This window comes from Nicotiana attenuata, unplaced genomic scaffold (assembly GCF_001879085.1).
Source record: "Nicotiana attenuata strain UT unplaced genomic scaffold, NIATTr2, whole genome shotgun sequence".
NCBI lineage: Eukaryota > Viridiplantae > Streptophyta > Magnoliopsida > Solanales > Solanaceae > Nicotiana > Nicotiana attenuata.
The window spans coordinates 81,348-95,997 of NW_017674373.1; the positions used below are offsets into that span (position 1 = coordinate 81,348).

The window sequence follows — 14,650 nt, forward strand, 5'->3', positions numbered from 1 at the left end:
AGTATTTTTGTACCTGTTCTATAACGGCAAGGGGTGTGATGGACTGATAGTATAACGAAGGATATAAATAATCCTTTTCACATAGTAGAGGGGTATTTTTTACCCTTTTCCGGTTATTATAATAGAAGTCATATCATGGATAAAATCAAGAAACTGAAATGTTATGGAATATTTACCTAAATATCCGGCCAGATAATTATTTACTTTTTATAGCTAATATACATAGATGATATATTGACAATATACGATTATACATATATTATATATGGATTATATATAAATTGTACGTCCTTTAATCTTTTAATTTAAGTGGTTGGGCGAGCACCTATTTAGGTTGATTAGATGAATCAAAAGAAAAATATGAAAGAATTCAACCAAAGACTAAAATATAAATAAAGTACTTATGTAAATTTCAATTAAAACTCATCCTTTTATAGCGAAATAAATAAATTTTTTTGTAACAAAAGAAAGACATAAAAAATAAGATAAAAGAAAATAAATATAGAAAAAAATATATGGAAAATCTAAAAGCCAAAAATAAGAGATGACAACATATTTCTTCTTTTGTTTCATCTTTATTGAGTATAAAAAATTTGGAAGCTGTTCTCATCGATTTCAAATATTTTTTTCAACTCAAATACATAGATTAAAGACAAGGATATCCTAGAATTTTTTTTAATTTATATTGTGTGTCATTAAAAAGAATTTTATTACTAATAAACTGCTATGATATTCGAATTTGAATTTACATGAAATTTGAGTAGTTTGCATTGAGGTAAAGCCAAGTACAGTATCAAAAAAATTACTTGGCAATTTTTAGACAATATATGTAGTTATATAATATTTTCACTTACATTATTATAAAAATAATTATTATTCACAAACAAAGTTTTAGTAATTGAAATTTTAAAATAGAAATATTTTTTGACATATATCAACACACCAAATAAGAGTTCAAGTAATAATAAAGGAGTCAAGTTGTATCCAAAGTTTCCTTCATAGTCTCAACCTTTGATTGTTTTGCCATAAGTATGAGTTATTATTTTGCTTCCCGACTATTTTTAGGATCCAATGACACCGGCAAGAATTGTACCCGAAAAATAAAATAAAATTATAATTAGGAGATTTGAGAAATGATTAGTCTTTTTCATATAGTGTTTCTTAATTAATATTCAATGATTATCTATATTTATCGAAGCTTTAAATTTTAAGATTATTTACCAATAATTCAAAACTCAAATATTTAACATGATAAGTGTCCGCACGTTCGTCCCCGATGCTAATACTAGTACTAGTTTAATAGTAATAGGAAATAGAAAAAACAAAGGGGTCTCGTATTTGTCCATTCCGCTTAAAATTTACTCAAAGAAATAATTAAACTAAAATTTCAATTGCAAAAGAAAAACCCTGAGCCTCCTGAACAAAATCACATCCCCTACCGCGTCTTCTCCATCTCTGCAAAAGTTGGCCACTTTATATCTTAATTAACCTCCTGAATCCAATATAAGCTTACCCTTTTCTTTATTTTTCTTGAATATGGGCGAAAAATAGGATCTTGGATGCAGTCAATCAGTTCCCTGAGCTCATTCACTCATCTACTGGTAAACAATTTAGCTATCTCCTACTATATTTTTTAGTGATATCTCTTATTTCACACTAATTTTGTTGCCATTTATTGGAATATCTTTCAGCAGTTTTTGTGTCGTTCGTTTCTTCACCATATATTTGTTTGTTGGAATTTGTTGCTACTCTTGATATTGTACGAATTGTTCGACTTGATTTTGATTCTGGAGTCAGGGTTGTTGTGTGGAAAAAAAAAGGTGTCTTTCTTTAGGAATGACTGGTGTTTAAATCTGAACAGTATATGGTATTGTTGAATTATGCAACACTTGAATGGAAATGTCTTACGCCCAGTGGCGGAGGCAGGATCTCCACGAAGGGGTTTCAAAAAAATCTTTTTGTAGCTAGTGGGAATTGAACCCATGACTTTATGTAGATTTTGAACCCCCTTGACCACTAAACTACACTTTTGGACTGTGTTAAGGGTGTTCAAAACTTAATATATAGAGTTAAAAAACAGATTTTGCCTTATATATACGATGTAATTTTTCGGCGAAGGGTGTTCGGGTGTACACCGTTGCGCCCCCCTAAATCCGCCCCTGCTTACGCCATTCGATGTTAAAGATTCATTCGAAGCAAGATATGGGAAATGTTCACGTTCTTGAGGAGTGTTTAGGTATATTTTCTAAGCATTTGATGTGAAAAACTTCAAGCAACTGGCAACTGTAGTTCTTTCATAAGGCATTCAAAAGAAAACACATGCTCGTCGTTACCTTTGCCACCCCTATATTTGAGTTGTTAGCATTTTGAAAGACAATTTTTACTTGGGTATCTTGCTTCCGCCAGATGGTTAGCTCCAGAGGCGGAGCCAAGATTTAAGTTTATGAGTTCTGAATTGCACGGAATCCGTAGCTCGTCTTAGTTACTGGGTTTGCAATTAACAGTTTATACATATTTCTTGAATTTTCTAGTGGGAATGTAGTGTTTAAGCAAATGTGACTGGGTTGGTTCCGAACCCAAACCTAATAGGCCTGGTTAGTTCGTACGCATTATCTTAGTTGGTGGTAAATTCGTTTATGAGAAAGAGCAATGTTTAACTCATCTGACTAACTGTATGTCCTATAAGAGTAACAACTATTTGACTACTTCAAATATTTGAGGGGAAATGTGGCATTTTGTTGAAAGAGGGGAAATTGAGTTGTCTTTCTGCTTGAAAATTAAATGATATATGTATTACCGGGATTTGAGGGGGACAGTGTATTTACACACGAAAAACTGGGTATATTCAAGATTTCATCCTATTTTGAGGGACCGATTTTAGTCTTTTCTTTGTTTCCTTTTGCTCTTAACAAATCACTTCCTGCTTGAAGATCATTGATTATCTACTAGAGTAACTTCCTTCTCATGTCTGATGAGATTTCAGATGCAGCATAACTTTTTTCCTCTACGCTGATAGCTGCATATAATTCTTCAGGTAGAATTTGAAGCACCGGTCCAGGAGTTTTCTTAACTTGGATGAAAGTTATTGGGCATAGGAGATGCAGTCTCTGCTCTTCATCTAGGTTATTCTCCTCTTCAGTTCAACGGATTTCTCCTCTGCATTACCAGAGCAGGAGTTCCCGGAGGCAAGATGCTGCTATCGAAATAGACGAAGTTCCAAGAAAACGCAAGTATATATCTCATGAATCGGCAGTCAGCTTGATAAAACAAGAGAAAGATGCAAAACGTGCCTTGGAGATTTTTAACAAGGTCTCTGATCAGAAGGGTTTCAATCACAATAACTCCACCTATGCTGTTCTTCTCCATAAACTTGCTCTTTGCAAGAAATTCGAAACAGTTGATGCTGTTATTCATCAGATGAAATATGAAACTTGCAAGTTCCATGAAGGCATATTCATTAACCTCATGAAACATTACTCCAAATCTTCTCTCCATGAAAAGGTTCTGGAGATGTTTAATGCAATCTTGCCTATTGTTCGGGAAAAGCCGTCCCTCAATGCCATTAGCACGTGTCTGAATCTCCTGATTGAAGCAAAACAGATTGATCTGGCCAGGGAGTTCCTCTTAAATGTGCAGAAGCATCTAGATTTGAAGCCCAATACATGCATTTTCAATATCTTGGTCAAGTATCATTGCAGAAAAGGGGATGTTGAAGCTGCATTTGTAGTAGTGGAAGAGATGAGAAAGTCCAGAGTTTCTTATCCTAACTTGATTACTTATAGCACCCTTATGGATGGCCTATGCCGATGTGGAAGGCTTAAAGAAGCAATCGACTTGTTTGAGAAAATGCTTGCTAAAGATCAAATTCCGCCAGATGCATTGACTTACAATATCTTAATAAATGCATGTTGTCGTGCAGGAAAGGTGGGTAGAGCTCAGAAAATATTAGAATTTATGAGGAAAAATGGATGTCAACCAAATATAGTTAATTACACAGCTTTGATGAATGGATTTTGTAAGGAGGGAAGAGAGGAAGATGCCAAAGAGGTATTTCATGAGATGAAGAGAGTAGGCCTAACCCTTGATATAGTTGGTTATACAACACTGATAAATTCATTCTGTAGGGCTGGTAGAGTTGATGAAGGCATTGAGTTACTTGAAGAAATGAAGGATAAAGGATGCAAAGCTGATGACGTGACAATAAAAGTTATACTTGGAGGATTGTGCAGAGCCTCTAGATCAAGTGAAGCTTTCGATATGCTTGAAAGGTTACCTTATGATGGTGTGCGTCTAAGTAAGGAAAGTTATAGGATCGTGTTAAATTTCTTGTGTAAAGAAGGCAAGCTAGAAAAGGCAATGGAGTTGTTAGGTCTGATGTTGGCTAGAGGATTCGTGCCTCATTTTGCTACGTCAAATGAATTGATAGTTCAACAATGTGAAGCTGGAAAGGCAGCCGATGCAGCTATGGCATTGTTTGGACTGTTAGAAATGGGGTTTAAGCCAGAACCTCAGACATGGAGTTTATTGATTGATGTGATTTGCAGGGAGAGGAAGTTATTGCCTGCATTTCAATTACTTGATGAGTTGGTTCTGCAATAGTTACATATATGTATTGTGACTTTAGGCTTTTCCTTTTCTTGCTCTGTGGCTTTTGGAAAGAAGTTAGTAGAACTATCATTAGCTTGCAGTAGACATCAACATATGTTCATTAGAAGTTTAATCTGTATCTCTTTGTAAGAGACAAAGGAATGGAAACTTGCGAGGATAGCAGATGCACTTGCCCTGCTACCATATGCATTTTACCACCCCCAGTGTTTGCCCCTTGGAATTGAATTGCTACATGTAAAACTTTGAAATATGCTACTTTGTCTTTGTGATGCTGCAAATCAGCCTATCATATGTGATTTTTTTTTTTTCCCCAGAAAAGCAACAGCTCGCATTTGAATGAGCTGAGGAACCATGCAAGAAATCAAACTTTCTAAGAAAGAGCTACAACTTGCTTTTGAATACGTTTTTAAGTTAAAAGACTATTTAGTTCATGTGTGAGCCAACGGTTTACCACACTTTGTGGGATTTTTACTCGGTCGTTATTGTTGTTGTTGTTGTTTGTTGTTGTTGTTGTTGTTTGTGTAAGCCAACGGTCAATGCAGTAATCCACTCAGTATGGGGACAGGAAGAACTGTCATTGTGCTCCGGTGAGGTCCAACATGTTTGGAAAGATACTCCCTAGTTGCAACTGTTGAAATTTTACTATTGCTTGCCCTGAAAAAAGCAAACGTTTTGCCCAGACTGAACAGATTTGAGTTTGTAATTAGATACGTCTCTAGATATCGTCCTTTCGCATGTGCCACAAACTCTAAGGAGAAAGCACATAAAAAGGACAAGCACTTCCCACAATCCATTCTAAACCATAAACTGAGACAAAATCCATTGATACTCTAGTAAGAAAATCTACCAAATTAAGAGGTCACCAATTCTTTAGTCGGTACAAGACGATTTCATATAGACAGCCCTCTGAATGAGGCTGGTCACTTGGCACTTAGCAGTGATGTCGGCTTCTCTATACATGCACAAAAGATAGTACAATAGCCTAATTGATCTAAACTACAGATCCAACTGTGCATCCCAGCTCCTGTAATAATGTGAAGGTGCCAGTAGGATCACGCGATATACTACAACCGGAAGGTGCATATCTTGGCTTTACCATATTGAATGCTTCATGCCAAGACCGTTACACGTTAAAATAAGACCCTTGTAGCGATTGAGGTATTCCTGCAATCAAGATGGACAATGCCAGAGCAATATTAATAATCAAGACATGCTTAAGTACTTAAACTAACCAGAAAGAAACAATCAGGAGGACACTCACAACAATGTTGTAATCATAGGCTCGTAGCATCCCTTTCTTGTCGTATTCTTGTCGTTTCACAGGATCAATCAGAACTGTTTTGAGACAATTGGAAAGTTAAAATATAGGGAAACATGACAAATGCTAAGATTAATCAGAAATAGACACGGTCAAAGGTGAAAGTAAGAGCAGGTTAAAATATCTTAAGACAGAAATGTAGGTGACCTGGTCATTACAGTTTGTATAATCACATTCTCCAATTAAGATAGTTCAATACTACTGTCAACCATATTGCACAATGCTCGCATGAAACTATGTATCATAAAGTCAGTCAATGGCATTACACAGTATAAAATGCTTACCTAATGTCATTAGTGTTTCAATCATAAAGCATGGGTTCCTACTGTCAACCGCCCTACCCCTTAAGGATTTCTGTGGAAAGTCATTGAAATCAGGACGAAAACACTCCAAAAGTTAGAACAGCTGTAAGTACACCTATATAATTTCGAGTTAGGTTCAGAATATTATAACTTTAAAGCTTCTGGACTAGTATAAGGGTCTCTGATCTTAGTAGATAATTGCAGAATATTGAAAATGCAGAAGCTGTCAATATTTCTTCCAATCATTTTAATGTAATTTTACTTCTGTGCGGCATTTTACTAGCTTTACAACTCCTCAGAGCAAAACGAATCAAAGTTCCAACTATAGACTCGTTGCATCCTTTTAATTTAGGTATTATATAGATTTTTACATTTTCTAAGCCTTCAGAATCTCCTATACAGGAAACCTTTGACACAGCCTCAAGTTTAGAATTGCCCTTTCTCCTACACACTCAAGTTCAGAATTGCCCCTTCTCCCATTCAGTCAAAAATTGTATAACAGATAGTATTACCTCCAATTCGAGCCCTGCGCCGAGGAGACTAACTAAAACTTGTGTACACCGGCTAAAGCAATAACAAACAATTATATGGGGTACAAAATCTGTACCCCATGGGCAAGTCTCTTCAGTCTCCCATTAGATAGCTAATGTTTTAAAGTTCATAAATACACCGGCTAAAACCATAAGATCAATTACTGGAGTATCAATTTTTTGAACTTACTAAAACACTCCACCTACGTTAAAAGTATAGCCAAGGCCACCCAACCCCAACCCCACCCCACCCTGGAAAAAGGGGGGAGATTACAGTAGATTGACGCCTAGTCGCCTACCCTAAAAAATATTCAATCCTCGGAATACTGAATTAATGGGAATTGGAATGGATTCGAAGAATCAACACAAACAAGTTTGAAACTGAGTGCATTTAATGTAGTAAAATCTCAAAACAAGGCCAATGGGAAGCTAAGACTTGACGAGCTAGTTATGGCATAAAATGACTATTCTTATATTATTGGCACTCTCAAACAATTCTGGAACCTTCAGAATTTCTCCATGAGATAGCTCATATTTTTTTTGTTCACTATTCTAAACTTTCAAGATTAGTTGGAAAATGCAAACTTGTGAGTGTAGAAAACAAATGTTGGTCATCGGATGACAGAACCATTCAAGAATCCAGGAGTTCAACTTTAGAACAAAATTTTGTCTTTCCAGAAAATAGTCATCATCATCTACCTGAGACAAACAAATTCATCTCGGAGACTGAAGAGACTTGCCTATGATTTTTTTATTATTCTACACAACTGATCTTCAAATATTTTAAACCTGTAACTTGGCTGGAAAATATGATATTTGGCATATATGCAATTACGGGTGTTAGTTTCATTCAACAGAGAAAAAAACTCTTTGCATCATAATTCAATACAGCCATGTATGGCATGATTATATCAGCCTAGCTATTCAACTAAAAGAAAAACTGAGATGAGCTCATATGCACACCTACAAATGATATTCCCAGCACCCAGAATGCTGACTTTTGTCTAAATAAGGAATAGTCAAAAAGCACCAGGTTGAGTGCAGTTACAAAGATATTTATAGTTAAGCAAGTATTTGCAATGACACAACACTTTGCTAACTTTTCACTCCCATAATATCATACACTCAACGAGTCATGCTTCACTCCACTTTGAGCAAGAGGATACATGTACCCAAAACCGACACAGGTGGGTGCCTATTTTGTCCCTATACCACAAGCATTGGGCTTTCCTTATGGGCAATAATAAGTAGGAGCAATTGGGTTTACAAGATTTCCACTATAATGCGACCTTAGTGTGTTAAGGATGCTTCTTACAAGTTGGGTCTCGGCCACTTGCACATCACAATTGCTGAGAATTTAATTCTAAATTGACCCATTTTCTCATAAATCAAACTCAAAGAATGACCCGTACCTCCTAGAAATACACTCTATCAGCAGGGAAAATTCTCTACCCTACTCTTTATTACAAACATCCTTATCTCTAGGAATCGTGAACCTGAATCCTCGTCTGCAGTCTTAGCCAAAATACATGCTATATGGAGGCAACTAAGTCGCACAAGTGGGATATTGGTTCTCCACACCATTCCCCAAGGAGTGACCAGCCATAACTTTAAATGTTGCCTGAATCTAGATATGAAATAAGTATTTGATTCTCAAGCTACTCATTCAAACACATTGACTGATAGTAGGCTGAAAACTCCATGTTTGATCAACTTCGATATGTGAAAGGCTTAAAAGTAGCCTGGTAAACACCCCAAAAAAAAAAAAAAAAACGAGTAAAGCTTAAATGTGGAAAAAGAACTAACCTTGGTATGCCTCATTTATTTCCTGAAACTTTGAAGTAGCACTATCCTGATCTTTTTGCTTATCCGGATGCCATTTCTGTCGCCATAATGAAATTTATAATAAATGCTAAAACTAAGAAAACGAGATAGGCACACCACATATTCAGATACAAGGAAATGCTCAAATGTTTAACACTCACAAAGTGGAAATATCATAAAAACCAGGTATGAAAGAATTGATTTTAAGATGGAGAGAGTGAAAACTAACCAAAGCAAGACGGATATAATTGGACCGAATGACCTCCTCTGTGGCATCATAATCCACTTCCAGTATCCTATAGTAATCCTACAGAAACATTCAAGAGACGCAAAACTCACAAGTTAAAACTGCAACTTGACACAATTCCAGAAAATAAAACCAAAATCCACTTCCACTATCTCATAATAATCCTACATGCACATTCAAGAAATGAAAAACCCACCAATCAAAATTACAAACTTGACACAAATTTCACCAAAATAAGAAACAATTCCGCAGATAAGCCTTAGACAAGAAGCAGAGACATCAAAGAATGAAAACACGTGTGATTATGTGAATACCTTAGGCTTAGATAAAACTGACAAGAAATCAAATTTGAGATAAGAATCCTCCTCTTCTTGCTGCTGATGATGCTGATGCTGTTCTTCCTCGTATTCATGTCGGAAATCATTGCCCCACTCGTCCCACATCATCTTTTCTTCTCAAAAAGCGTTTCAGCTCAAGAAAAATAGGCAAACCACAAAGGATTTATCTGTGAGCGAAAATCTATGAAAAAAAGATTTCAGCTGAAAAAGCCAGAAATAAAATAAAATCTGATCTTTTTTCTTTTTCTTTTTCAGTTTATCTAGTCTAGATTATAATTAATGCAGGTCTAGATACCCGCTAAGACGAGGATTTATCTAATCCGAAGGGCCAAAAGACAATCCCCACATAAAAAGACAGATTTATTAAATTGAAGAAAATAAGGATAATTGGACGAGTAATTAGGGATTAGGTTGATACCTGTTTGTGTTTTTTATTTAGTATTAAGGGTGGAATTTATTTATTTGCTTTTTCGAGAGATTGATGTGTTAACACGAATGTACTTTTTGGTTACTACACTTGGGTTCTTGGTTTGCGTTATTTGTCTCACCGGACTATCAAAGGTGACCAATTTTGGGCTTAGCTCTTATTCCTCTTTTTTGATTAAGTGATCCAAAATCATGCATTTTAGAGAAATAACTGATCAGTAGTAGTAAGATGTTTAAATTAAGTTATTTTGCTTTATTTTAAAGAACCAAAGAAATGTTGGGTTTAAGCTTAGTTAGCTTAAAATAAAGAGTATATAGGAAATGGAGGGAAAATTGTCAAGGGACATTATGCCATATTGGAGGAAGAAAAGACTTTTGATTGTTATATATACAATTGCTCTTCTTCTGGCTCTTAAAAAGTTAAGAAGAAGGCAAGCCTCGCGTCACCGTCATCATCGCTCGGCTTCGACGTCGACTTCGGATTACAAAATTTCTTTAATTATTTAATAAAATATTATTATTTAAATTAGCCAAATATCCAACCCGAATCGGATTCGTGCATGACCCATTTCACTTTCTTCCAGGATTTTTATTTAAATTTTCCTCCCGTTTTTAAGTCACTGTTCTGCTTCCATTGGCTATAAATTCGTTTGATTCCTCAGATTTTTCATTACGAAATTTTCTGATCTTCTTCTTCTTCTTCTGCACAAAATTTTCCAATGTGTTTTACAATCATTGAGTGGTTCGAAGTTCAACATATTTTTTAGTACCAACATACTGGTGAGCAAAAATCGTTCTATCCTAGGAGGATAATATTCCGGTATTCCGGGTACTTGAGAGGAATAATTTCCTTAAGAACACATTGTGCATTCAGCTGGCTCGATTTGTTTTAAAATTATTTTCAGATATTATTTCGACATTCTGTCGCTACTAACTTTCTGTTTCTATTTCAGAAAGTTTATTGTTTCATTATTCGGATCTACTAGCAAGAAATATGTTTTCTCAATTGAGTTGACAATGCAATATATAAACAATTATGTAATTATACGAGCACTTAATATTTTTCTTAGTTATGGAACCATACTTAAGTTTCGTGCAGTAAAATGTGAGTACTAGGGAATCTTGCTTGTTTTTCCTTTCGAAGATTGTTAATTATCATGATTCTTTTAGGATGTGTATTTAAATTTAAGGAAGGGATAGGTATTAGGTCATATTCCATTATTTCTTTTTTTTTTTTTCAGTACTCCTATCATTTTAGAAGAAAAAAACGCTACGTTAGGACGGCATGAAAACAACTATAGTATCTAATTCACGTAAAGACATACAACAATCACCCAAAAAAAAAAAAAAAAACGAAGAATCTGCATTTTATGCCAATTCAAAATAGTTGATTCTTGTCAGAATAAAATAGTATGTCAATAAGATGGGATTACAATTGAAATAATATTATCACAAGGTCTCATCACTGCGACTAAGGGACACTATTACTGTATAAGGTAAAATCTGTTCGTATTAAATACTCGAATAATAGAGCGACACGTGAAACCGGAGATAGACGGAAAGCGAGTTAAGTGAAAACCAAGACCGTGGACGCCAGCCTCGGTTGCCACCGGGCAGACCCCAAAGGGAATATTGCTAACGAAGGCAAACGAATGTTTGCCACCGGATGACATTCAATGAAGAATATTCTTCAGTATTAAATACACAATCCGTTACAGAGAATTTTGGCATTCATAGTTTGTCGTTACACATTCATCAATGGCCTCCATAATTATCATTTAAGAGGGACTTGATTCTAGGACCTTGTTCCCTAGGTTTAGCTATAAATAATGACTTCAACAACCATTGTAAGTGACGAAAAATTCTGACAAATTTATGCTACACATTGTTCTAAGCTCATACTTTATTTTCTGTCTTTTGATATTCTTAGAACCAAGCTATTTGCTGTCATATTTTGATCTCAACGCTAAGTCTTATATTTTATTTAATTTATTTATCATTTTGGGATCAAATCGATTCGCTTGTCTATAAACTACATTACATATTCAACTGTACCGTTTACGGTTTGGCGCCCACCATGGGGCTTAGACAGTTGCATAATTGAGTTGATCTTTGCATATATTACTAATCTGTTTGATTCCTTGTTTCTTAGCAAAAAAAAAATCGTAAAAAATGACAGATAACGATGTCAACATCGCACATAATGTTGAGGCCCAAGGAAATATGCCTGAACACAACGGTTCGATCACTAACACCCGCAACGAGGAGGATGTAGCCACGTCGGTCCATGGCGGGCAATATCCACGACACGTTCGGGAGGCAACTCCTGATGATGCTGAAGACGAGCACGTTGCAGAAACGGTGAGAATCTTGAGGGAACAACAAAAGGCTATTATGGGTCATCTCTCGCGGCAAGATCATGTCATGGCAGAATTGAGGCAAGCGTTGTCGGGTGCTCCTACCAACGGGAATGGAAGAGGTCCAGTTCCCCCCGGTGCTCATGCAAATCAAATAGCGCGAATGGTTGATAACAACACCCTCGAGGGGTGAAGATGGCTTCGACGGGGCCGGGGGAAACGACAGCGGATCTGGTGACAACAACGGGAATGATTCCTTTAAAATCGAGCTCATACAATTTATGAGGGAAATAAAACGCACGAATGGACCAAATTCCGGACGCACCGCCATTGTTGAAAGGCCCGGACTCGAAGAAATACACTCAGTTGCCATTCAAACCGAGCGCGGCACCAGAGCTAATCCCCAAGCGATTCAAAATGCCAGACGTACCAAAATACGATGGGACTTCGGATCCTCAAGAGCACATCACCACCTACACAACGGCAGTGAAAGGAAACGACTTAGCTCTGCACAAAATTGAGTCAGTCCTGCTGAAAAAGTTCGGGGAAACCCTCATGAAGGGCCCTGACATGGTATTCACTTCTACCCGAGCACTCAATAGACTCTTTTGAGATGCTCGCAGATTCTTTCATCAAGGCACATGCCGGGTCCAGGAAGTTACATGCTCGAAAGGCCAACATATTCAGAATTGCGCAAGGAGAGTCCGAATTGCTGTGAGAATTCATGGCCAGATTTCAGAAGGAAAGAGATGTTGCTACCAGCCGTGCCGGATGAATGGGAAACCGAGGCATTTCTAAGGGGCTGAACCCGAGGAGCTCTAACGCTTCCCGAAAACTAAAAAAAAGTCTGCTCGAGTTCCAGGCAACAACATGGGCAGATGTCCACAACCGCTACGAGTCAAAGATAAGAATAGAGGACGACCAGCTCGGTTTCCCGACATCAACCAAGGGTCGGGATCGAGAGAAGAACAAGGAGAAGTTAAAGGATGATTTCGATACAGATCGGCGATTTTCTAAAGGCCGGCTTTTGCCCTATGAAAGGGCCAAAGGACGTGGCAGAGGTTTCCGATCGGCGGACAGGTTCACTACCGACAAGAGAGCTAACCGTGGCCGGAGTAACAGGTCATTGTAGGACAAAGAGATATCAGGCTCCCGGGATCCCACCTACCCTAGACTGTCCATGTATAATTTCAATGTCAGTGTGGTGGAGCTGGTATCAGCGATAAGGAACATTAAGAAAGCAAGGTTCTCGAGGCTGATCCCAGTCAGAGGGATACTTGAGTATCATAGGATTAACGGCCACCGGACTTAGGACTGCTGACATCTGTGCAAGGAGGTGGAGACATTGCTGAAAAATGTCCATCTCACAGAGTCTTAAGCAACTAGGCTAAAAATAACTATGGCCGCAACTGAGATAACGCAGAGCCCTCGAAGATAGGAGAAGATCCTCCTTGACTAACAATCAACATGATTTTTGGGGGGAACAAGATTAATGGTGTTCCCTTTTCAGCAGCAAAAAAGACAAAGGTTTCGGTGACTCATAGCAAGAGACGGGAAGTCGCTGAAGACGACACCTTCACGGAGGAAGACGTTGATGGATTCCTACTACCGCACAACGATGACCTGGTAAGTTCTCTTAATGTTTTAGATTTTAAAATTAAACGCGTTTTGGTGGACCCGGGAAGTTCAACAAATATCATTCAATGGAGAGTGCTGGAACAAGCTAAGCTAATCGGAAGCATCATTCCAGCCACAAAGCTCCTCGCTAGGTTCAACTTAGCAAGTGTGACAACCCGAGGGGAGATCTTGCTGTTGCTGCCCACAAACACCGAAGGAGTCATCAAGACTACCTTGTTTGAAGTAGTAGACGACGACATGGGCTACAACATTATTCTTGGCAGACCATGTCTACACGAGATGAAGGTTGCACCATCCATAAACCATCAGCTCCTGAAATTCCCAACTCTAGAGGGAATTAAACAAATAAGAGGAGATCAACTGATGGCAAGGGAAATGAACACGATCTCGGTTTCCATTAGCAAAGGGAAGGAACATGCGGCATAGCAATTATAGGAACCGATGTCCGCTCCCGAACCAAACGAAGTCGGCAAAAGGAAGGAGTCGTCAGAATCTTATTAGGTACCAAGGTATTTCCAGGTACCGGAAGAAATGGACATAGCCAAATACATAATGAAAGAACTCGAATAAGTTGCATTGTTCGAGAAGTTCTTAGAGAGGAAGTTCCACTTGGGGACAGGATTAAACCCCAAGCTCAAGTTAGGATTTATAGAATTTCTTAAATTTAATGTTGATTGTTTTGCGTGGTCGCATGCGGATGTGAAAGGTATTTCGCTAGAGGTGGTCGTGCATAAGTTAAGCTTGGACCCCAACATCCCTCCAGTAAGGCAAAAGAAGCAAACAGGTTTGTCAAAGAAGAGGTGATCATCCGAAACACCTCCAAGAAACCTTTGACATCCTAAGGGAGCACAACATGAAGTTTAACCCCGAAAAGTATGCATTTGGAGCCAACTACGGTAAATTTTGGGTTTCCTGGTGTCACAAAGGGGGATTGAACTCAATACCGATAAAATTAAAGCCATCGAGGACATTCCCGACCAGCTGTCAAATGTGAAAGAGGTCCAAAGGTTAACTGGAAGACTGGCCGCTTTAAGTAGGTTCATTTCGCGGTCTTCAAAAAAA

The 14,650-nt window shown here is 37.6% G+C and overlaps 3 protein-coding genes across 4 annotated transcripts; 2 read left to right on the forward strand and 1 right to left on the reverse strand.

Moving 5' to 3' along the window:
• The first annotated feature begins 1,344 nt into the window (after positions 1-1,344).
• Positions 1,345-4,858, forward strand: LOC109218530 (pentatricopeptide repeat-containing protein At5g18475). Of its 2 annotated transcripts, XM_019382899.1 has the most exons (3): positions 1,345-1,601; positions 3,035-4,047; positions 4,125-4,213. In XM_019382899.1, exons 2-3 carry the CDS (start codon positions 3,076-3,078, stop codon positions 4,131-4,133), a joined length of 981 nt encoding a protein of 326 aa, XP_019238444.1. In that variant the 5' UTR covers positions 1,345-1,601; positions 3,035-3,075; the 3' UTR covers positions 4,134-4,213. The 2 variants fall into 2 exon arrangements, with proteins under 2 accessions (XP_019238444.1, XP_019238443.1); XM_019382898.1 differs by having other exon boundaries at positions 1,346-1,601; positions 3,035-4,858.
• A 514-nt stretch (positions 4,859-5,372) lies between these two features.
• Positions 5,373-9,601, reverse strand: LOC109218531 (chaperone protein DnaJ). Its single transcript, XM_019382900.1, has 5 exons — positions 9,144-9,601; positions 8,812-8,889; positions 8,565-8,640; positions 5,870-5,943; positions 5,373-5,772 (listed from the first exon to the last, which is right to left on the reverse strand). The coding sequence occupies exons 1-5, from the start codon at positions 9,273-9,275 to the stop codon at positions 5,701-5,703; spliced, it is 432 nt and encodes a 143-aa protein (XP_019238445.1). The 5' UTR covers positions 9,276-9,601; the 3' UTR covers positions 5,373-5,700.
• A 3,816-nt stretch (positions 9,602-13,417) lies between these two features.
• LOC109218527 lies at positions 13,418-14,014 on the forward strand. The gene has a single exon (XM_019382895.1). The coding sequence runs from the start codon at positions 13,418-13,420 to the stop codon at positions 14,012-14,014; it is 597 nt and encodes a 198-aa protein (XP_019238440.1).
• The last annotated feature ends 636 nt before the right edge of the window (positions 14,015-14,650 follow it).

Excerpts from the sequence above, each read along its gene's own strand:
- LOC109218530 (XM_019382898.1), top strand. The coding sequence starts at position 3,076 with ATGAAAGTTATTGGGCATAGGAGATGCAGTCTCTGCTCTTCATCTAGG.
- LOC109218531 (XM_019382900.1), bottom strand. The coding sequence starts at position 9,275 with ATGATGTGGGACGAGTGGGGCAATGATTTCCGACATGAATACGAGGAA. Across the intron at positions 8,641-8,811 it reads ATTATATCCGTCTTGCTTTG|AAATGGCATCCGGATAAGCA; the intron begins GTTAGTTTTCAC and ends TTATGGCGACAG. Across the intron at positions 5,773-5,869 it reads CCTATGATTACAACATTGTT|GAATACCTCAATCGCTACAA; the intron begins GTGAGTGTCCTC and ends TCTTGATTGCAG.
- LOC109218527 (XM_019382895.1), top strand. The coding sequence starts at position 13,418 with ATGATTTTTGGGGGGAACAAGATTAATGGTGTTCCCTTTTCAGCAGCA.